At 39.2% G+C, this 22,221-nt stretch overlaps 1 protein-coding gene and 1 long non-coding RNA gene across 2 annotated transcripts; both read left to right on the top strand.

Annotated features, from left to right (window-relative positions):
- Positions 1-2,944: 2,944 nt before the first annotated feature.
- Positions 2,945-11,726, top strand: paxx (PAXX non-homologous end joining factor). Its single transcript, XM_041787857.1, has 7 exons — positions 2,945-3,109; positions 5,945-6,005; positions 6,096-6,145; positions 8,635-8,813; positions 8,898-8,948; positions 11,252-11,342; positions 11,426-11,726. Exons 1-7 carry the CDS (start codon positions 3,009-3,011, stop codon positions 11,472-11,474), a joined length of 582 nt encoding a protein of 193 aa, XP_041643791.1. The 5' UTR covers positions 2,945-3,008; the 3' UTR covers positions 11,475-11,726.
- An 8,148-nt stretch (positions 11,727-19,874) lies between these two features.
- LOC121509356 lies at positions 19,875-21,436 on the top strand. Its single transcript, XR_005991873.1, has 3 exons — positions 19,875-19,990; positions 20,080-20,178; positions 21,389-21,436. It is a non-coding gene; the product is annotated as an uncharacterized LOC121509356 (long non-coding RNA).
- The last annotated feature ends 785 nt before the right edge of the window (positions 21,437-22,221 follow it).

The following is a 22,221-nucleotide window of genomic DNA, read 5'->3' as shown; positions in this document are numbered from 1 at the left end:
ACAGGAACAGAGATCTTTTTATACTGACATTCTGTGAATAGCTGACTACATACAGTCATGGACAAAAGTATTGGCACACCTGGAATTTTCCCAGAAAATACACCATTTCTCCCAGAAATTGTTGCAATTACAAATGTTCTTTGGTATACATGTTTATTGCCTTTATGTGCATTGGAACAACACAAGAAATCTGAAGAAAAAAGACAAAATTGACATAATTTTACACAAATTTTTTAGACAAAATTGTTGGCACCCTCAACTTAATATTTGGTTGCACACCCTTGGAAAAAAACCTGAAACCAATCACTTCCTGTAACCATCAACAAGCTTTTTACACCTCTCAACTGGAATTTTGGACCACTCTCCTTTTGCAAACTGCTCCAGGTCTCTCAGATTTGAAGGGTTCCTTCTTGCAACAGCAGTTTTGAGATTTCTTCATAGGTGTTCAATGGGATTTAGATCTGGACTCATTGCTGGCCTCTTCAGAACTCTCCAGCTTTGTCTCCAACCATTTCTTGGTGCTTTCTGAGGTATGTTTGGGGTCATTGTCCTGCACCCATGACCTCTGACGCAGACCCAGCTTCTGACACTAGGCCCTACACTGTGGCCCAAAATCTTTTGATAGTCTCCAGATTTTGTGATTCCTTGCACACAGTCAAGGCACCCAGTGCCAGAGGCAGCAAAACAACCCCAAAACATCCTTGAACCTCCACCATGTTTGACTGTAGGTACTGTGTTCTTTTCTTTGTAGGCCTCATTCTGTTTTCTGTAAACAGTAGAATGACGTGCTTTTCCAAAAAGCTCTATCTTAGTCTCATCTGTCCTCAAAATGTTCTCCCAGAAGGATTGAGGCTTACTCAGGTACATTTTTGCTAACTCCAGTCTGGCTTTTTTATGTCTCTTTGTCAGCAGTGGGGTTCTCCTCGGTCTCCTGCCATAGCGCTTCATCTCATTCAGATGACCACGTATGGTCCCAGCTGACACTTCTGCACCCTGAGTCTGCAGGACAGCCTGAATTTGTGTGGAAGTTGACTGAGGATGTTTATCCACCATTCCAACTATCCTGCGTTGCTTTCTTTTGTCATTTTTTCTCTTCCGTCCACATCCAGGGAGATTAGCCACAGCTCCATGGGTTATAAACTTCTTGATTATATTACACACAGTAGACAAAGGAATCTCAAGATCTCTGGAGATGGTCTTGTAACCTTGAGATTGTTCATATTTTTCTACAATTTTTCTTCTTAAGTCCTCAGACAATTCTGGGCTCTTCTTTCTCTTCTCCATGCTTGGTGTGACACACACAGGCACACAACACAAAGGTTGAGTCAACTTTTAGCCATTCTAACTGGCTTCAGGTGTGATTTCTAGATTGCCAGCACCTGTTACTGCCACAGGAGAGTTTAAAGGAGCATCACATGCTTGAAATAAAATGATTTACCAACAGTTTTAAAAGGGGGCAATCATTTTGTCCAGCCCATTTTTGAGTTTTATGTTAAATTATGTCAATTTTGTCTTTTTTCTTCAGCTTTTTTGTATATAGGAAATAAACACATGTATACCAAAACATCTGTAATGCAACAATTTCTGTGAGAAATTGTTTTCTGGAAAAATTCCAGGGATGCCAATACTTTCGTCCATCACTGTATAGTTTATTAATTTATCAGAAGATCTGAAATAAAGTATGAAATTAAACAATGTGAGGACATGGTTTGTTCCGTCACTCAGCTTTACATTTGATCCACTAGGAGGAAATGATGAGCCTTGTTTCAACTGTCAGATTCCAGGAAAAAGGCGAAGAAAAACATTAAGTAAATCGTAGAAGAAGATGTCGTGAAGAAGATCTGACAGCAACTGGAACTGAGGATAAATCAGTTAAATCACATCTCAGCTGGGAACACCTCCAAACAACAAAAGTTGTTTTAAATTCTCCATTGGACTGGACTGTAGGCTAGAGCGGTGGTTCTCAACCGTTTCAGCCAGAGACCCCCAAAATAAAGGTGCCAGAGACCGGGGACCCTCACTGTACCTGAAGGTGGTTAAAGACAGCCATGAACATTCAAGAATAGTCAGACAAGGCCGCCCATAAGGAGGCATAAAGGGGGAGGGTTCTGGGACCCAGCCAAACTGGGGGCCCATGGAGGTCAGTAAAACCATGGTCCATTGGGAAGTTAAGGTGTGATATCCATATTTTATACTGACCCAAATAATAACCACTATTATCGAACAAACAAATATCTCTTTCTATTCATTTGTGTAGTAAATAGTCTTCCTAAAATGAAAATAACTTTTGTTCCATACATATTTAAAATGCTTAAATTAGTGAATAATGCCAAGAAATAGTGGAAAAGGTGTTGAAATTGGATTTTTAAAGAACATATGTGGGTTTAAAGTGGCAAAAAATTGGATAAAAGTGGCCAAAAAATAACCAAAACTGGATTAAATTGGCAAGAATGGGCACACAAAGTGGTACAGTGGATTAAAAAGTGGCTGAAATGTCTTTAAAGTGCAAAAAAATGAGGGAAATTAGTTGGACTGGGATGAAAAATTGATATAAACTGGAAAAAACGGGATAATTGTGGTTATAATGGGCAAGAAGGGGTGTTAAAAGTAATAAATAGTGGCAATAATGAGGCAAAAACAGGCAAAAGGTGGTGGAAAGGGTATAAAATTGACACAAATGAGTTTTAAGTGGCAAAAATGTGCTAAAATTTTGTGAAATTGGTGTAAAGTGGCAACAGTGGAATTTAGAAACTATTCTTAATTCTTTTTTAAGGAATCTGGTGACCCCCTCTCATTGTCTTGCGACCCACAATGGGGTCCTGACCCCAAGGTTGAGAACCACTGGGCTAGAGTGAGGCGCCTGAATAACCTGCAGAGACCTGTGGAGGGCAGCAAAGCCACGTGGTTGCGTCTAGTCTGCCGGAAATTTAACAGAAGAAGAAGAAGTGGTTCGTTTGATCCTATAAGGAGTTCTTCCTTGTGTTAAACAGTGAAATGAGGATTAAAACATGGACGTGAACCAAACTTTTTACTGCTCTGTGTTCGATAAAAAGAGTCAGACTAAATTCATCTGTTACACCAAGAGAAGAAACGGAACATGTCGTATTTGGTGAGTTAAAGACGGATAAATATTAGAATATCTCTGTTTAATAGCAGAGCAGCTAACCTATCTTTGTTTAACCTCTGACAGTTCATAACTACACCAGTTTTATCTGGACTTGTGTTGGTGTCAGATCCTTATTTGTTTATTCATTTATTTACTTTTATAAAGACAGAGAAAAGGGCTCATTTCTCTAGGATTCCACCGCACAATGTTAAAATGACATCTATTAAGAGTTTATTTCTGTTTAAATTAAAGCGGAATTAAAAAATGACGGTAATACTACACCATGTAGTCTTCAGTCGTTTTCTCACGGCAACACTGAGATAATAAGGTACGAATTAATCGTGATTTTGCCCTCATTTGAATGCAGTTTGGTACAGAGGTCCTCCACTGAAATACGATGCTGTAAAAAAGTATTAACCCATTCCTGGTTCCCTTTTAGTAATACTTTTTTATTTTCATATTTGTAACACTTAAATGTTTCAGATCAGATCATCAAATACATTTTAATATTAGACAATGACAACCTGTAAATACAAAATGCAGTTTTAAATGATCATTTCATTGATAAAAGGGAAAAAACTTCCAAACCTATATACAGTTGCAAGAAAAAGTATGTGAACCCTTTGGGATTTCTTGGATTTCTGCATCAATTGGTCATCAAATGTGTTTTGATCTTTATCTAAGTCACAACAATAGACAAACACAGTCTGCTTAAACTAATACTGCACAAAAAGGATATGTTTTTACGTTTTTATTGAACAAAACATGTAAACATTCACAGTGCAGGGTGGAAAAAGTATGTGAACCTCTAGGCTAATGACTGGTTGACCCTCCTTTGGCAGCAATAACCTCAACCAAACATTTCCTGTAGTTGCAGATCAGACCTGCACACCGGTCAGGAGGAATTTTGGACCATTCCTCTTTACAAAAATGTTTCAGGTCAGCAATATTATTAGGATGTCTGGTGTGAATCGCTCTCTTGAGGTCATGCCATAGCATCTCAGTCGGGCTGAGGTCAGGACTCTGGGCCACTCCAGAAGGCTATTTTCTTCTGTTGAAGCCATTCTGCTGAACTTTCTCCATTTGTAGACAGTCTGTCTTACCTTGGACACATGAACATCAAGGCTTTTAGAGATACTTTTGTAACCCTTTCCAGCTTCATGCAAGTCAACAATTCTTGATCGTAGGTCTTCTGAGAGCTCTTTTGTGCCAGGCATGGTTCACATCAGGCAATGCTTCTTGAGAACAGCAAATTCAAAACTGGTGTGTGTTTTTTATAGGGCAGGGCAGCTTTAACCAACACATACAATCTCATCACATTGATTGGACCCCAGGTTTGCTGACTCCTGGCTCCAATTAGCCCTTGGAGAAGTCATTAGCCTAGGGGTTCACATACTTTTTCCACCCTGCACTGTGAATGTTTACATGTTTTGTTCAATAAAAACATGAAAACATATCATTTTTTTGTACGGTATTAGCTTAAGCAGACTGTGTATGTCTATTGTTTTGACTTAGTTAGATGAAGATCAGAACAAATGTTATGAGCAATTTATGCAGAAATCCAAGAAACCCCAAAGGGTTCACATACTTTTCTTGCAACTGTATCTATAGGCCCTATATGAAAAAGTAACTGTCCACTAAACCTAATAACTGGTTGTTCCTCCCTAGCGTTTGCTATAACTGTCAGTGACTGTGTTCACACGGACGTGGTGTTGTAAAATAACATCAGAGATGCCTGCAGTGATCAGAAACAGTGATACTCGTTTTTCTCATGTATACAGGGATTTGAGTAACCGGGTTTCTCCATGTAAACACAGTCAGTGAGTCTTTCATTACGCTGTGAAGGATTTAGCCATATTGGGGTGGGGGTTTAAATAAAAATATGTGCATGTACATTAATATGTTTGGTATCTCTTATTGTTTGAAGACATATTATGATATTACTTAGTTACCAAAAATGAGTTTTTTGGTTTGTTGCCTCAGGGCGACATTATGCAGTTAGGCCACTACTATTAGAGCAATTTTGCTGAAGCAGTGGTTCTCAACTCTGGCCCTGGAGACATCCCCCCCAGCATGTTCAGGTGCTTGCCTTCTTCATTACATCTGAACCAAATGATCAGCTTGTTGTAAATCCAGTTGATCCAATAAATCAAGCAAGAAGCAGCGAAAAAGGGTCCCACAGACCAGGACTGAGAGGTACCGAGTTACAGTTTTCAGAACATTGTCATGAGTGATTAGTAACATAATAATAAGTATTTTGAATTGGAGAGTAGCCAGTCAGATATCAACTTTGATGTAAATGAGTTAGTTATGGTGTATGTGTAGATGTCCGTGTTTAGTGAGTCCTTTTTTGGAAGGTTCGAGAAGTCATATTGGGATTGACTGTCTTTTATAGGAGATGGTCTGTTTACATCCACCACTGCAACTGCACTGCATCCACAGCAACAGCGTTCCTCGGTTCTACACCAAATACTGTTGCAAAGAAACACTGGGACTAAAACGTGTTCAACTAACACGTTATTCAGACACACAGAATCACTTCTACTGACATGCAGACTAACTCCTGCATGCATACATTTTCTTGCTTGATCTCTATAAGGACCCCCAAGCTACCAAAAAGTAGGGTGAAATATTTATTTCTCAAAAAAAAATAAAAAAATCATACAATAGAGGGTTAAAGATGCATCAATATCAGTCTATTTTGACCAAAATGGAGCAGCCATATTAGTCTCCATATTCCCTTTGAATATTCTCACTATTTCTATCCTCCTTTTAAAGCTTATTTCTGATCGTTCATGATGAACTGATGTGTAATCGTGCCTTTTTTTCCTGCTGCAGTTTGACTGATGCTGCTGATGTTTGGACCTCAGAATTGACTTCAGACACATTGGATCATTTTGTAAGTTTCCTCTGCAGACTCTTCATCATCTCTGTGTGAATCAGTGAAGGTTTCTGATTTTGTTTTTTATCATTTCTGGTTTTTTTTTAGAGACAGAGATTTGCCTTAAAATCTGCAGATGATTTCATCCAAAAACTGAGGTGAGTTCATGCTTTATCTAAATTCACTAATCTCTTCTTTTAGGGACTATTTTTTATTGACTTTTTTAAAATTAACACTAGGGCTGTCAAAGTTAAAGCGTTAAAAACACATTAACTCATATTACTTAACGCCACTAATTTTTTTGTCGCACGGTTAACGCACAGCTTTCTGTGTGATCCTCAACCAATCCCGTAGTTTGCCAGATCAGGATGCAGGATTTAGTTTGCCAGGACGTCGTGATACAGTCAAAGTGGGCAGAAATGGATCAAGGACAGAGACTGTTGAATGGCAGCTTCAGCTTTCAGATCATGCCAGATAAGACTGAAGTAATTTTCTCTTCTGTTCTCAACATGAACTGAGTTTCCTGGAGTTCCTAGAGTCTTAAATACCCTGTGCCTCTGGCGACTTTTAGGACAGCCAATAGCTACTTTCCTTATTGAGGAGATCACATCTCATAAAGGTCCATTTACCCCCCCTCCCATCATCACTCAGCTCCTGAGAAAACAAATTTCAAGCATGAAACCAGTCGCCTAGATTCATAAATAAATGTAAAATTTTAAAAAGTGTCACTCTAGATGCTGCAAAAGTTGCAAAGACTCCGCAATCTCTATAGGAGAAGGTCTGACGCTGGTAAATAAACAGCTGCATCATGTGAAGGAGGAGGGGACAGAGCAGGACAGGCCTGTGTGGGACAGGGGAGCAGAGGTGTTGCAGGAGAGCCTGAGAGTGAAGTAGTGAATGAGCTCTGAAGAGTTTATAAAATGGGCTAATAAGCATAATTAGACTGTGGGTCCCCTTTATTTATGAAGAAAAAACAGTTTGAGATTAAATTTGTAGCTCTTCTCTTACTCCATCTGAGTAAACAGATGGTTACGTCTTCTTACCACACCTTCAGAGTACTCCATTTTTAAATGACAGTCCTGAATTCAGCTTTTTTTTTTTTTTAACATTTTGTGTTTACAAGTTTTGAAAAGCAGCTTCAAATTTTTGTTTTTATCTGCATTATTCCAGTAAACCTACTGTACTGATGACAGTAATTTCTTACTGTCAGCATTTATTTTACATTTGGGCATTTTTTTAGTTTGAAAAAAGATGATAAATGATAGCAGAGATGTTTTAAGTAACTACTTGCTCTTTCTGCAGCTACTTGAGCAGAGATGAAGTGCCCACCATACTCCTGACCACAGGTAGTCTGTCAGAACAGACTTAAAACACCTTTAGACGTCTCTGTGCCACTGCTGAGCTCTCACTGAAGACGTGACTTCTCCCAGTAGTCTGTAGTGTAATTCTCTAACTCAGTGTTAATCAACGCATGGCTCTAGAGCCACATGTGGCTCTTCTGTGATGATTTGTGGCTCTTTTATGTCTTAATTTAAAATATTATTCCCCCAGAAAACCTTAAAAAGGGAGACTTTGACCTCAGAAGTTATCGACTGCAAGTCACATTAATCGGTTTGTTTGTGAAATTTCCTCGCTTCTAAATATTCCACAGTCAGCTGTCAGTGGTATTATAACAAAGTGGAAGCGAGTAGGAACAACAACAGCTCAGCCACCAAGTGGTAGGCCTCGTAAAATGATGGAGCGGGGTCAGCTGATGCTGAGGCACATAGTGCGCAGAGGTCGCCAACTTTCTGCAGTCAATCACTACAGACCTCCAAACTTCATGTGGCCTTCAGATTAGCTCAAGAACAGTGGTAGAGAGCTTCATGGAATGGGTTTCCATGGCTGAGCAGCTGCATCCATGCCATACATCACCAAGTGCAATGCAAAGCGTCTGATGCAGTGGTGTAAAGCACGCCACCACTGGATTCTAGAGCAGTGGAGACGCGTTCTCTGGAGTGACGAATCCCGCTTCTCCATCTGGCAATCTGATGGACGAGTCTGGGTTTGGTGGTTGCCAGGAGAACGGTACTTGTCTGACTGCATTTTGCCAAGTGTAAAGTTTGGTGGAGGGGGGATTATGGTGTGGGCTTGTTTTTCAGGAGCTGGGCTTGGACCCTTAGTTCCAGCACCTCACAAATGCGCTTCTGCAAGAATGGTCAAAAATTCCCATAAACACTCTTAAACCTTGTGCAAAGCCTTCCCAGAAGAGTTTGAACTGTCATAACCGCAAAGCGTGGACCAACGTCATATTAAATCCTATGGATTAAGAATGGGATGTCACTTAAATTCATATGTGAATCAAGGCAGGTGAGCGAATACTTGTGGCAATATAGTGTATACCAATGCCCCCCAAAACAGGCCACGAATTGCTGAAAAATTTTGGACAAACGATAAACAATTTGGTCCTGGCCAACCTTAGGTCGGTCCTTGGACCCCAAATAATAGAATTTCAGCAGATTATAACAATACTGTGATGAAGGTGATAAGTGTGATATTTTAGATCATGATAAAGTGATATGAAATTGTAATGTCTTTACATCTTAAATACATAGTAAATGTGTTAATGATGTAGCAGTTGCTGATTGTCTTTTTACATTTCTCTCAGCTCAGCCTGTAGTCGTGGGGACGTGTCAGTTGTGGTCGGTGACTTGACTGCAGACGTCCATGTTGGTTCTGGTCCAGCTGACCTCAGAGTGACTTTGAACAGGCTGGAGGCTCCTCAGGCACAAGAGGAGCTGAAGGAGCTGCTATTCAAGATGGCTGACAGCCTCACACAGAGTGACGGTAACTTTTTCAGTTTAACAGCTTTTATTCAGAGTTTAACTCAGCATCAATCTGCTCATGGTGTTTCTTTATCATAAACTGCAGGTGTGTCTCCGTCAGTCAGCCCGGTGAAAAATCCTCTGAGGAGACCCACAGGTACTCGCTTTACTTTTATGTATCTGGACATCAAAGTTCAGTGTTTTTCTGTGGGAATATGGGATCATCACCATTTTTCTATTTGACCTCTAAGACTTAGTTTTTCTTTAAAGCTCCAGTTGGTTAGGATGTTGTCACACTTACATTGCTGGTTTTATTCTTTTAGTGGTGCACAGACTGATCAGTTGAAGACCAAATCAGCTGATTTTCAGCCTGTTCAGCATTAATCTCTGAACCACTCAGCTGTCATTGTACACACATGTAAACAGATATGAATTGGCCTGTAATTTCAGTCTGGACTAAGGTTAGTGCCAGGCTGCACTCACCATAGGGGTGTGAATCACCAGTTCAAGACAACATGACACAAGATGATACAATACAAAATAATACCACAGGCCACTTCACAATACAATGCCATACCACGAACACAAGATGACACAGTACCGTACAATAAGATGACACACTACAGGACATAACTGGGCAGGAAACAACAAAACGACATGATACAGCACTGCATTATACAACACTGATAGGACATTAAATGATACAATACAACATGGCACAGTAAGTTATGACATGATACGTAACACACACGATAGGACCCGCCAGGGTACAACAGAAAAGGACACAATATGACATTACAGCACTACAGGACACAGTAAGGCGGTGGTGCCCAAACTTTTTTCTGCCAGGCCCGTCTTTGGCAGATGAAAATATTTTCTGGCCCGTCTGAAAAAAAGGCCTTACTGACGAGAGGTGTTAGAAAATATCGATACACTGATGTATCGTGATATTTCGTGGCGCAGTACTGTATTGATATTTTTTTGGTGCGGTAGTTTGTGGTGTAATTCACCCCCTGACCCCCCTCCATAGGTGTTCAATGGGATTTAGATCCAGACTCATTGCTGGCCATTTCAGAGCTCTCCAGCTTTGTCTCCAACCATTTCTTGGTGTTTTTTGAGGTATGTTTGGGGTCATTGTCCTGCTGGAGCACCCATGACCTCTGACGCAGACCCAGCTTTTTGACACTAGACCCTACATTGTGGCCCAAAATCTTTTGATAGTCTCCAGATTTCGTGATTCCTTGCACACAGTCAAGGCACCCAGTGCCAGAGGCAGCAAAACAACCCTAAAACATCCTTGAACCTCCACCATGTTTGACTGTAGGTACTGTGTTCTTTTCTTTGTAGGCCTCATTCTGTTTTCTGTAAATGGTAGAATGACGTGCTTTTCCAAAAAGCTCTACCTTAGTCACATCTGTCCTCAAAATGTTCTCCCAGAAGGATTGAGGCTTGCTCAGGTACATTTTTGCAAACTCCAGTCTGGCTTTTTTATGTCTGTTTGTCAGCAGTGGGGTTCTCCTCGGTCTCCTGCCATAGCGCTTCATCTCATTCAGATGACCACGTATGGTCCCAGCTGACACTTTTGCACCCTGAGTCTGCAGGACAGCCTGCATTTGTGTGGAAGTTGACTGAGGATGTTTATCCACCATTCCAACTGTCCTGCGTTGCATTCTTTTGTCAGTTTTTCTCTTCCGTCCATGTCCAGATGGATTAGCTACAGTTCCATGGGTTATAAACTTCTTGATTATGTTATGCACAGTGGACAAAGGAGTTTCAAGATCTCTGGAGATGGTCTTGTAACCTTGAGATTGTTTATATTTTACCACAATTTTGCTTCTTCAGTCCTCAGACAATTCTGGGCTCTTCTTTCTCTTCTCCATTCTTGGTGTGACACACAGGCACACAACACAAAGGTTGAGTCAACTTTTAGCCATTCTAACTGGCTTCAGGTGTGATTTCTAGATTGCCAGCACCTGTTACTGCCACAGGTGAGTTTAAATGAGCATCACATGCTTGAAATAAAATGATTCACCCATAGTTTTTAAAAGGTGCCAATCCTTTTGTCCAGCCCATTTTTGAGTTTTATGTTAAATTATGTCAATTTTGTCTTTTTTCTTCTGCTTTTTTGTATTGTTCCAATGCACATAAAGGAAATAAACATGTGTATACCAAAACATTTGTAATGGCAACAATTTCTGGGAGAAATGAAGTATTATGCAGTTCTGTCCATGTTGAAGAGACATATTTATTGATCAGTAACTTCAGGAGTAAATCACTTCCAGCTGAGGCAGGTTTCAACTAGTCTTGTTGCAAAACTTGGTATAAAATTCCTAGAAAACCAATTAAACACTGGAATCATTTAAAAAAGGAATCACAAATATTTAGTGGTTCCCCCGTGTCAAAGATTCACCAGTTTGTGATGAGCTAGGGATCGAGCTCACAGATCTGTCTCCTCCTCAGAGTTTGAGCCACGGCAGCAGAACGTAGCACCATCAGTGATGCTGAAGAAACGCCTTCCAGGAACTTCACTCATCAACCCAGGAACTAAAAAGTGAGAGCAAGTCCATCCCAACTTTTTCCAGATGATCTTTCTGAGTGCAGTGAGTTTAAAGACTTGTTGATATTTCATTGCAGAAAGCTGCGAGCGACCGGCGTGGCTTTTGATGATGCTGATGAGGACTGAGCCTTCAGACCGTTCCTCCCACATTGCTACTGAAGTACTTCAATTGATCCAGACAATATGATGGAATTAAGGATTTTTTAAACAGCTTGTATGATGAATATCTTTTAATACGTGGTATTTACCACAATGAAGTCTTGAACTCTTGAACTGTGCTTTTAACTGTATTTTAATGTAACCGGAAGGAATTTTAAGCTGAATGATTCTGCAATGCAACTGAATCTTGAAACAAAAATTAAAGGAACTGCAAAAATATGTTTTCTAAGTGAGTTGGGCTATCAGGGGCTTAGTTTAAAAAAAGTCAGACATTGTACTGAGCTCAACAGTGCCTGCCCACCTTTCTGCATCTCTGGTTCCAGAAGTAAAAATTGCCCGTTTTAATGCAAGGGCTAACAGGGTTTGAGCCCCGGGGCCCATCCAGCCCGATAAGGCCAAGAGGATAACAACAATGATGCTAGTTTAGTTTGACTGTTGGGTGCTATTTTGCATGTGTGTGGGTGATTATATTGGGCCATTGGTGGAGAGAAGAAATATCAGTGACTTAAATAAACAAAAGTCCTTGTTATTGGTTAGGTGGAAGTACCTACTGTCCAATATAGAATTAGACTTCAACTAGAGGGGAGACCAGGTATGGTTAAAGGTTCAAATCTGGAATAAAAATTCCAATTTATTAGTTCAAAAGATCAGAACATGATATTAAAAATAGAAAAAAAAGTTTTTAAGCAGCAAAAGTATGAGGAGAAAGTTGAAATCATAAGTTTGAAAGGTGAAAATATTAGATTTTTAAAAGTCAAAATATGGGATTAAAAAGGCAAAGTAAGGAGTTGAAAAGGTCAAAATATGACTTAGAAATAAAAATCGGGAATCTAAAAGATAAAAATGTGATATATGAAGTCCAAATTATGAGTTGAAAAGGTCAGAGCATGAAATGAAAAGTCAGAATCTTAAGTTTGAGTCGTAATCTTGAGATGCAAAATTGAAAATATGAAATAAAACACCAATTTAATTTCTTTCCCCACATTCTTGACTTTTTATGGTTAGTATGTATAGAAGAAAAAATAGTACAGTCTTTTTATATTTTCTGGATGCATCCAGAGCATTTGACAGAGTCAATCATGGAAAGCTATTTGCCAAACTTTATGAGCGTGGAGTCCCACCTTATATGATAAGAATTTTGCAGTACTGGTATACACACCAAACCATACATGTTCGTTGGGGTGCAAGTACATCTGCACCTTTCCTTGTGACCAATGGTGTGAGACAAGGTGGAATTTTATCACCTGCTCTTTTCAATCTGTACATGGATGATTTGTCTAGACAGTTAAACCAGTGTAGAACTGGATGTATGGTGGGAGAGAGGCTTATTAATCACCTGGTATATGCTGACGATCTGGTCATTGTCTCGCCCTCTAGTGTTGGTATGCAGTAATTGCTTAGAATCTGTTCCTGCTACGGTGTGCAGTACAATATCTTGTTTAATTCTAAAAAGAGTGTTATTTTAACTGTGAAATCTAAGGAGGACAAGAAATCTAATTTTCCTTCCTTTGTGCTTGCTGACCAAGTGCTTGGAGTTGTGAACAAATTCAGATATCTTGGCCACATAACCAGAGATGATTTATGTGATGATGATGACATCCCGCGTCAATGCTGCAAACTCTATGCACAAGCCAACATGCTTGTACGTAAATTCAATAAGTGTACTGAAGATGTCAAGATTGCTCTGTTTAGGTCATATTGTACTTCATTGTATACAGCACAACTATGGTGTGGGTACAGTGTTGCAAAAATGAAAAAGCTTCAGGTGGCATATAATGATGCATTTAGGATTTTACTCAGGCATCCAAGATGGACAACTGCAAGCCATATGTTTGTAAGCAGCAATGTGCCCACTTTTCATGCTGTTCTTAGAAAGTGTATATACAGTTTTATGTGTCGACTTAACCAGTCAAAGAATGAAATCATTATGGCCCCAGCGATACCCGCACAGAGTGACACAAAATATATGTCATTCTTCTGGAAGCACTGGAATAGATGCCTGTATGTGTTTTAAATCTATTTGTGTTGATTTTTGTGTTCTTGTATGTATTTTATATGGACCTGAGTCTGGAAATAAAGTTTATATATCTACTTTTTCAGATTTTTATAGCTTAAACTGGAGGAAATCTGCAGACCTCATACTGGCGGGCCAGTTAGAATACTAATATGACATGATCTTGTGGGCTGGATTTAATCTTTCCACGGGCCGGATTTGGCCCCTGGGCCTTCTGTTTGACAGCCGTGGCCTAAAATCCCCACAGATGAAATAGTTAACAGGGTTTCAAACATTTTACTAAGCCTCCATCCTCTTTAACTCCACCATTTCTGGTAGACCTAGTAGCTTCAGGGAAATAAGAACATGTTTGATCCTTTCCAGGTTGAAAGAGCGGGAGGACAGAGTGGACTCCCCACCCTCCTGGCCCGGCCCCGCCCCCTCTCAGCCTGTGAACAAGAGCACAGACAAGCATGTGACTCGGCTGTTAGAGGAGAAAGACACTCTGCTGAGGACGGGAGTCTAAACACATGATGACAGAATCATCGTTGAGCTAAACCGGCGGATACAGGAGGCCGTGAGGGACAGAAATCTCTGACAGCAGGCCAAACTGACTGGGACAGAGCAAAAGTATTTATTTATTTAGTGACATATTTATCGCTTTATTTGTGAGGGGCAGTACATAGGTATTGTTTCACTGAAATACAGTGCAACCAATGCAGGACTTATAGCCATGGCTAATTTGCATTGCAAATCTATTCAAAATCATTGTTAATTGGCTGGTGAAAGAAAGAGCAGGATATACAACCTGGTTTTACTCAGACATGATGTCTGTGTTCTATTTATCCAGTAGAGGGCGCCCTGACTCTTTTCATATCACATGCTCAATACTTCATACAGCAGAGTGAACTAAAGCTCAGAGCAGTTTGGCTGAGTATCACATTTGTTGAAGAGAACTGTCTGCCTCAGTGTTAGGTTTATAACTAGTTTGTGAAAGAAACAATAACTCCAGATGGCCTTTGTTGTGCTGGCAGACAGGGTCGGCCCAAGCTTACTTGGGGCCCTAAGCAAAGTTTGACTGGGGGCCGCCGATCACTGTAACTGATGCAGTCACTGCTAGATAATCTGTACATATACAATTAATCTAAACCCCATTGGAGAAAAAATGAGGTAATAGAACTTGAGATTTTGTTTGTTTTATTTCAAACCACATTATAGATATTGAGAGAAATTCAATATATAATGTCATGTTCATTACTTTAGTTAAAGCTGAAGTGGTTTGTCTCAGTTGAGTCTTTAAATGAGTTAAACTAGACTGATGTAGTTGACCAGTGTGAATGAACTGTCTATTTAGTCCACTGATGATCATCCCTGTACATAATAGTATGGCTGTTAGATCCAGACTCTGGGCCCACTGGCATGCATGCAGTAAACTGAGCTGTGAGCTGGACTGTTGTGGCTCTGGAGAGGACTGTGATTGTCTCCGGGAGCAGGGGCAGTTTTAGTGACTTGGAGGCCCCAGGCAAAGATCAATGTGAGGCCCCCTCTAATATCACTCACCTCAGCTTCTTTGATGACCGTCATATGAACGTGATTTAACAGAAACAGCACAGTGTGCAGTGGCCACTAAAAACATATTTAACTCCATTCAGTGTAATATCATCTGCATTATAACCAGCATCTGTTAGGTTAAGTATTAGTGAATACTCGGTTACATCAAGCTGGACAAACTGCATCCACCTTAGAAAGAGAATAAAAAAACAAAAGTAAACCTGATGTCTCCTCCAAAGAGAAATGAGAATAAAGACTCTGTTACTTAAATTATTTTTATTTGCAAACCAATGACTTTTCTTCATCATTTTCTGAAGTTCATGTACTCTCCTGTTCTCAGGGTTTCATGTTTTCAGTTAAAATATCTTAGTAATTGTATCTGGTCCAAGGTTCCATTAAGAACTTAATACAGTTAATTTGTATCTGAGCCCCTAGAGTAGTTCTTCTTCATGTCCACTCTCTGAATCCCCCTAACATGCCTGCATGCATCATGAACGGGGCCATCTCCGTGCGTAATTATGGATGAGCTGTGCCAAGATCAAACATGCCGACCTCACTTGTCATAGGACAGTCTGTGTCCAGATTAGGACTGAATGTTCAGTTATTAAGTCATTTTCACCGTTATGAGAAGAATTTCTACCATTTAATGAGAGCTGGAGTGAAATATGCCACAGGATTTATAAACAATGTCCTGTTTAAACTTAAGTGATCAAGACCACAAGTTCACTTCTTGATGACATAAAATAAGATCTTATGTAAATAAAATTGGGTTATATTAGTCTGGCATTACAGATTTGTTTTAATGTAGGATTAAATTAGGCTGGAGATTGAACTGAGTCGCTCTCCAAAGCGTGATGCGATGTCTGCATTTGTGGTTGAGGGACAATTACGCAGAGAAAGTACTTGTTATCCTGAGAGCAGCTGTTTTAATCCCACTCAGGGGAAGAGCTTTGGTACTACAAGGCAAAATCCTCTGGCTTTGACATTTGTTAAGGCTTGTGGAAGAAACTAGTCAGAGGTGTGGACAGGACAAGACTCAGTGAGAGAGCAGAGGTGATGCTACAGCTGCGCTCTGCTGTGCGTCTTTTTTATGATGTTCCTCACGGCTCTAAATGATAAACTATGAAACTATGAACTAAAAACATAAGTGAGCTATAATTGTAGGAAAACAAACCTAGGCAAATTCTTGAGGCCACCCTTATGGACGAGGCCCCAGGCAACTGCCTACCTTTGCCTAATGGTAAAACCGCCTATGTCTGGGAGATCAGGAAGTCCTCTACTTCTCTGTCTCTGCTGGGATGTTCTGGGTTTTACCTTTATGCACAAAGATGAAGAAAGTTTCCTGTCTCCCCTCTTTTTTCTGGACTGTCTGTGTTGGAGCCCCTTAAGGTCCTGAAGTCTGTAGGAGTGGACACTTGTGAAGGAGATGGACGTCTTCCTCTTTTTCTTATCTGTCAGTCATTCTTTTGGAGACCCTCTCCGTCAGCATGCATCCAAACTAAAAAAAAAAAAATCAATCTTTTGAATGTGTTAATGGTAATAACTTACATCTATGTAAAAAGCACAGAAATCAGGGGTGGAAATAAACTAATTACATTTACTCAAGTTATTGTAATTGAGTAGCTTTTGTGTGTACTTGTACTTTTTTGAGAACTTTTCAAAACCACTACTTTTACTTTTACTTAAGTATATTTTGAGAGAAGTATTGTACCTCACTACATTTCAAAAAGTTTTAAGTACTGAGTAATAAAAAAAATAAAAGCCAAAATGAGGAGATTCTAGCTTTCAGCCAACAAGAAAATGTCCAGAAGTTTGACTTTCACAGCACATGATGGTCAGCAGAGAGAAAATAATTCCACATTTCATCCTCAAAGAGGTGTTGAACAGTAGTTCTCGTAGGTGTTCTGTGGTACGGGTCATCCGAGGTGACCCGGATGATGTCTTGAAGCCCCTAGTCATCAAAATGTAGAGGGTCTGCAGTCTCTGGCGACCCATTAGAGATCGCATTAGTTAGCTTAGATGTTGTCGTTTTGGTGACAAATCCAAGTCTGCTGGACTGCGCCGGTGTAGCTTGAAGTAATGGCTTGATCTGGTGTTGTTGTTAGCATCTTTACTAACATTAGCACCATTAGCTATAATGGCTTGATCTGGTGTTGTTGTTAGCATCTTTACTAACATTAGCACCATTAGCTATAATGGCTTGATCTCATGTTGTTGTTAGCATCTTTACTAACATTAGCACCATTAGCTATAATGGCTTGATCTCATGTTGTTGTTAGCATCTTTACTAACATTAGCACCATTAGCTATAATGGCTTGATCTCATGTTGTTGTTAGCATCTTTACTAACATTAGCACCATTAGCTATAATGGCTTGATCTGGTGTTGTTGTTAGCATCTTTACTAACATTAGCACCATTAGCTATAATGGCTTGATCTGGTGTTGTTGTTAGCATCTTTACTAACATTAGCAACATTAGCTATAATGGCTTGATCTCATGTTGTTGTTAGCATCTTTACTAACATTAGCACCATTAGCTATAATGGCTTGATCTCATGTTGTTGTTAGCATCTTTACTAACATTAGCACCATTAGCTATAATGGCTTGATCTGGTGTTGTTGTTAGCATCTTTACTAACATTAGCACCATTAGCTATAATGGCTTGATCTCATGTTGTTGTTAGCATCTTTACTAACATTAGCACCATTAGCTATAATGGCTTGATCTCGTGTTGTTATTAGCATCTTTACTAACATTAGCACCATTAGCTATAATGGCTTGATCTCGTGTTGTTGTTAGCATCTTTACTAACATTAGCACCATTAGCTATAATGGCTTGATCTGGTGTTGTTGTTAGCATCTTTACTAACATTAGCAACATTAGCTATAATGGCTTGATCTCGTGTTGTTGTTAGCATCTTTACTAACATTAGCACCATTAGCTATAATGGCTTGATCTGGTGTTGTTGTTAGCATCTTTACTAACATTAGCACCATTAGATTAATGACAGCTAATTGGCTTGATCTTGTTGTTGTTAGCATCTTTACTAACATTAGCACCATTAGCTATAATGGCTTGATCTGGTGTTGTTGTTAGCATCTTTACTAACATTAGCACCATTAGCTATAATGGCTTGATCTCATGTTGTTGTTAGCATCTTTACTAACATTAGCACCATTAGCTATAATGGCTTGATCTCGTGTTGTTGTTAGCATCATTACTAACATTAGCACCATTAGCTATAATGGCTTGATCTCGTGTTGTTGTTAGCATCTTTACTAACATTAGCACCATTAGCTATAATGGCTTGATCTGGTGTTGTTGTTAGCATCTTTACTAACATTAGCACCATTAGCTATAATGGCTTGATCTCGTGTTGTTGTTAGCATCTTTACTAACATTAGCAACATTAGCTATAATGGCTTGATCTCATGTTGTTGTTAGCATCTTTACTAACATTAGCAACATTAGCTATAATGGCTTGATCTCATGTTGTTGTTAGCATCTTTACTAACATTAGCACCATTAGCTATAATGGCTTGATCTGGTGTTGTTATTAGCATCTTTACTAACATTAGCACCATTAGCTATAATGGCTTGATCTCATGTTGTTGTTAGCATCTTTACTAACATTAGCACCATTAGCTATAATGGCTTGATCTGGTGTTGTTGTTAGCATCTTTACTAACATTAGCAACATTAGCTATAATGGCTTGATCTCATGTTGTTGTTAGCATCATTACTAACATTAGCAACATTAGCTATAATGGCTTGATCTCATGTTGTTGTTAGCATCTTTACTAACATTAGCACCATTAGCTATAATGGCTTGATCTGGTGTTGTTGTTAGCATCTTTACTAACATTAGCACCATTAGCTATAATGGCTTGATCTCATGTTGTTGTTAGCATCTTTACTAACATTAGCACCATTAGCGATAATGGCTTGATCTGGTGTTGTTGTTAGCATCTTTACTAACATTAGCACCATTAGCTATAATGGCTTGATCTGGTGTTGTTGTTAGCATCTTTACTAACATTAGCAACATTAGCTATAATGGCTTGATCTCATGTTGTTGTTAGCATCATTACTAACATTAGCACTATTAGCTATAATGGCTTGATCTGGTGTTGTTGTTAGCATCTTTACTAACATTAGCACCATTAGCTATAATGGCTTTGTCTCGTGTTGTTGTTAGCGACTTTGCTAACATGATAGCAACATTAGCTATCATGGCTTGATCTTGTGTTGTTGTTAGTGTCATGAAAGAAAGCCTCATGATTTATTCTCTTGCCTAAATCTGGTACCAAATCATGGTAGTGTGTTCTCTGCACTCTGATAAACCTGGGGTCCCTGCTTTCTACAGCTGAGAGGCAGAATAGATACAGATGCATTGTTTTTGACAGATTTACCCACAGTGGAGAAATATCATGGATTTTTAATGTCTGACGAAACTAAATTACATTTTAGTCTAGTTTTAGTCATCTTGACGAAAACTAAACTTAGTTTTTGTCAGTTTTAGTCGTCACAGATCTATTTTTGTTAGTCTTAGTCTAGTTTTTGTCATGGAAAAAAGGCTGTAGAGGAATATTTTCAGTCGACAAAATTAACACTGCCTCACACATCTCAGTTTCTGGTGTCACTGAAATGATGATGTCTTTGTTTCATAACTCAGAGTAATATTTGTTTTTAGATTAATGACAGCTAATTGGGTTTATTTTGGCTGTCAAGACTTAATTACAGTGTAATTATCTGATGAATCATTTTACAGTCTTAGCTCAAACAGCGCTGGAACTGTAAGCTTCATTGATATTGGCTCTAATGTATCAGTGTACGTGGCCTTACTGGGATGTCCAGGATCTGAAGCGTATTTAAGGGTCTGTCTTTGTGAACTTCATCAGCTCCACACTGAACAGCTGAGATCATTCTGCTGCAGGTTTGATTCATCATCCTCGTTCTTTCTGACATTTGGAGTCGTCTGCCTGCTGCTAAAGCTTTATTCACATTTAGCCCTTTTTTTCAAAGGTTACCATTCTTACCCTAACACCGGGAACATCTCCACCATGAAGCTGCTGACCGTTTTCCTCATCGTTTGTGTCCTGATGGCTCTGACACAAGCTCAGGGTAAGTATTTACTGGTTGTTGTGGCAGTAATTTAAGCAGCCTCTATTATTTGTTTCAAACAGAAAAACCTTCACAGACCATAAAACACACAGTTACCATTGTTAATAACCAAGATGTTGATTCACATGGTATGACCTGCAGGCCACTCTATTCTGATTTATGGTTATTTGCACCTATTTTTTTTTACTTTACAATCACAGACATGGTGGATTTACAGGGGATTAAAAACACAAATGTATTATAAATGACCAGAGGTTCCTGATAATACTGATCCAGAGTGAATAGGGCAGAAATATCAGCCATAACTCCATAACCTCAGTTCTCTGATGTGAGCTCAGGACTCACCTCATCACTCAGTTTTCTTCAGTTGTAGGACTGCTTCTACACTAAATGTCCATCAGAATCATAGAGATGATCAGTATTGATCCATTTAATAACAGGAATTATTCTGAAAATAAAAATCTTATGCTGTTGCTAACTTCTGTCTCTGTCTATCCATGAAGCTGTCAACACCGGGGTTAAGGATTCTCCTGGAAAGGACAGATCAAATTGTAAGTTTGTTTTTCACTGTCTCTATTAGTGAATTGAGTTCTTTAATGTGAAAAATAAGACATTTATACTGATAATGTGGCTGCTGTGATGGTCCTTATAAATGAGATAGATCATTATTAGTAAAGCTGATCCATTTTGAAAATAGAATCATTCTTTAAATAATATTCTTATATAATAATGATTTTGTTTTTCTGTTGTTTCTAGCATATGGACCTCTTTATCAAAATCTTCAAGGTGAGTTGAAAAACTTTGAATTGTTCCTTTTCTCAAAGGGTTTTATAACAGCTCAGAGGAACATGTAATATTGAGAGTAAATAAGATGGAAAACCTTCCAGTGTTTACTTCATACAGAACAAACTCATCTGTCTACACTCTTCCCTTTAACAGCACGTTTATTCTAAAGAACCCTCAGATTTACAAAACTGACTTTGTTTGACATCTTTGTGCATCTTTTATCCAATTTTTGCCACTTTTGAACCACTTCCCTCCATTTTCCCACCCAGGATGGATCATTTTCTTCAGTTGTAGGACTGCTTAAACACTAAATGTCCATCAGAGTTATAGAGATGATCAGTATTGATCCATTTAATAACAGGAATTATTCTGAAAATAAAAATCTTATTCTGTTGCTAACTTCTGTCTCTGTCTATCCATGAAGCCCTCAAAAACAGGGTTCAGGATTCCCATGCAGAGGAAGCATCAAATTGTAAGTTTGTTTTTCACTGTTTCTATTCAGAAATTGAATTCTTAAAAGTGAAAAATAAGACATTTATACTGATATTGTGGCTGCTATTATGTTCCTTATAAATAAGATAGATCATTGTTAGTAACACTGATCCATTTTGAAAATAGAATCATTCTTTAAATAATATTCTTATATAATAAAGCTTTTGTTTTCCTGTTGTCTCTAGCATGGAGAGATTCTGCTGAAGTACTGGGCGGTGAGTTGAAAAACTTTTAGTTCTAAAAGAACCCTCTGGTTTACAAAAATGACTTTGTTTGACTTCTTTGTGCATCTTTCATCCAATTTTTGATGCTTTTTAACCACTTTTGACCAATTCCACCCATTTTTCACCATTATTGATCCATATCTGAATCTTTTATCCTGTTTTTGCCATTTTTAACTGTTTGTTAATTTTTCACTTCCATCTATTTCATTCCATCCATTTTCTACACCACTAATCCCGTTCGGGGTCACGGGGGGTGGAGCCTTTCCCAGCTGTTATTGGGTGAGAGGTAGGGTACACCCTGGACTGGTCACCAGTCAATCGCAGGGCTGACATATAGAGACAGACAACCAGGCACGCTTACACTCACACCTACGGCCAATTTAGAGTCACCAATTAACCTAATGAGCATGTTTTTGGTGGTGGGAGGAAGCCAGAGAACCTGGAGAGAACCCACACATGCACGGTGAGAACATACAAACTCCGCACAGAAAGGCCCTGACCTGGAAGCGAATCAGGGACCTTCTTGCTGTGAGGCAACAGC

The sequence above is a fragment of the Cheilinus undulatus genome, linkage group 5 (genome assembly GCF_018320785.1).
Source record: "Cheilinus undulatus linkage group 5, ASM1832078v1, whole genome shotgun sequence".
In the NCBI taxonomy this organism is placed as follows: domain Eukaryota; kingdom Metazoa; phylum Chordata; class Actinopteri; order Labriformes; family Labridae; genus Cheilinus; species Cheilinus undulatus.
Note: the sequence above shows the minus strand (reverse complement) of the source record. Positions and strands in the feature narration are given on the sequence as shown.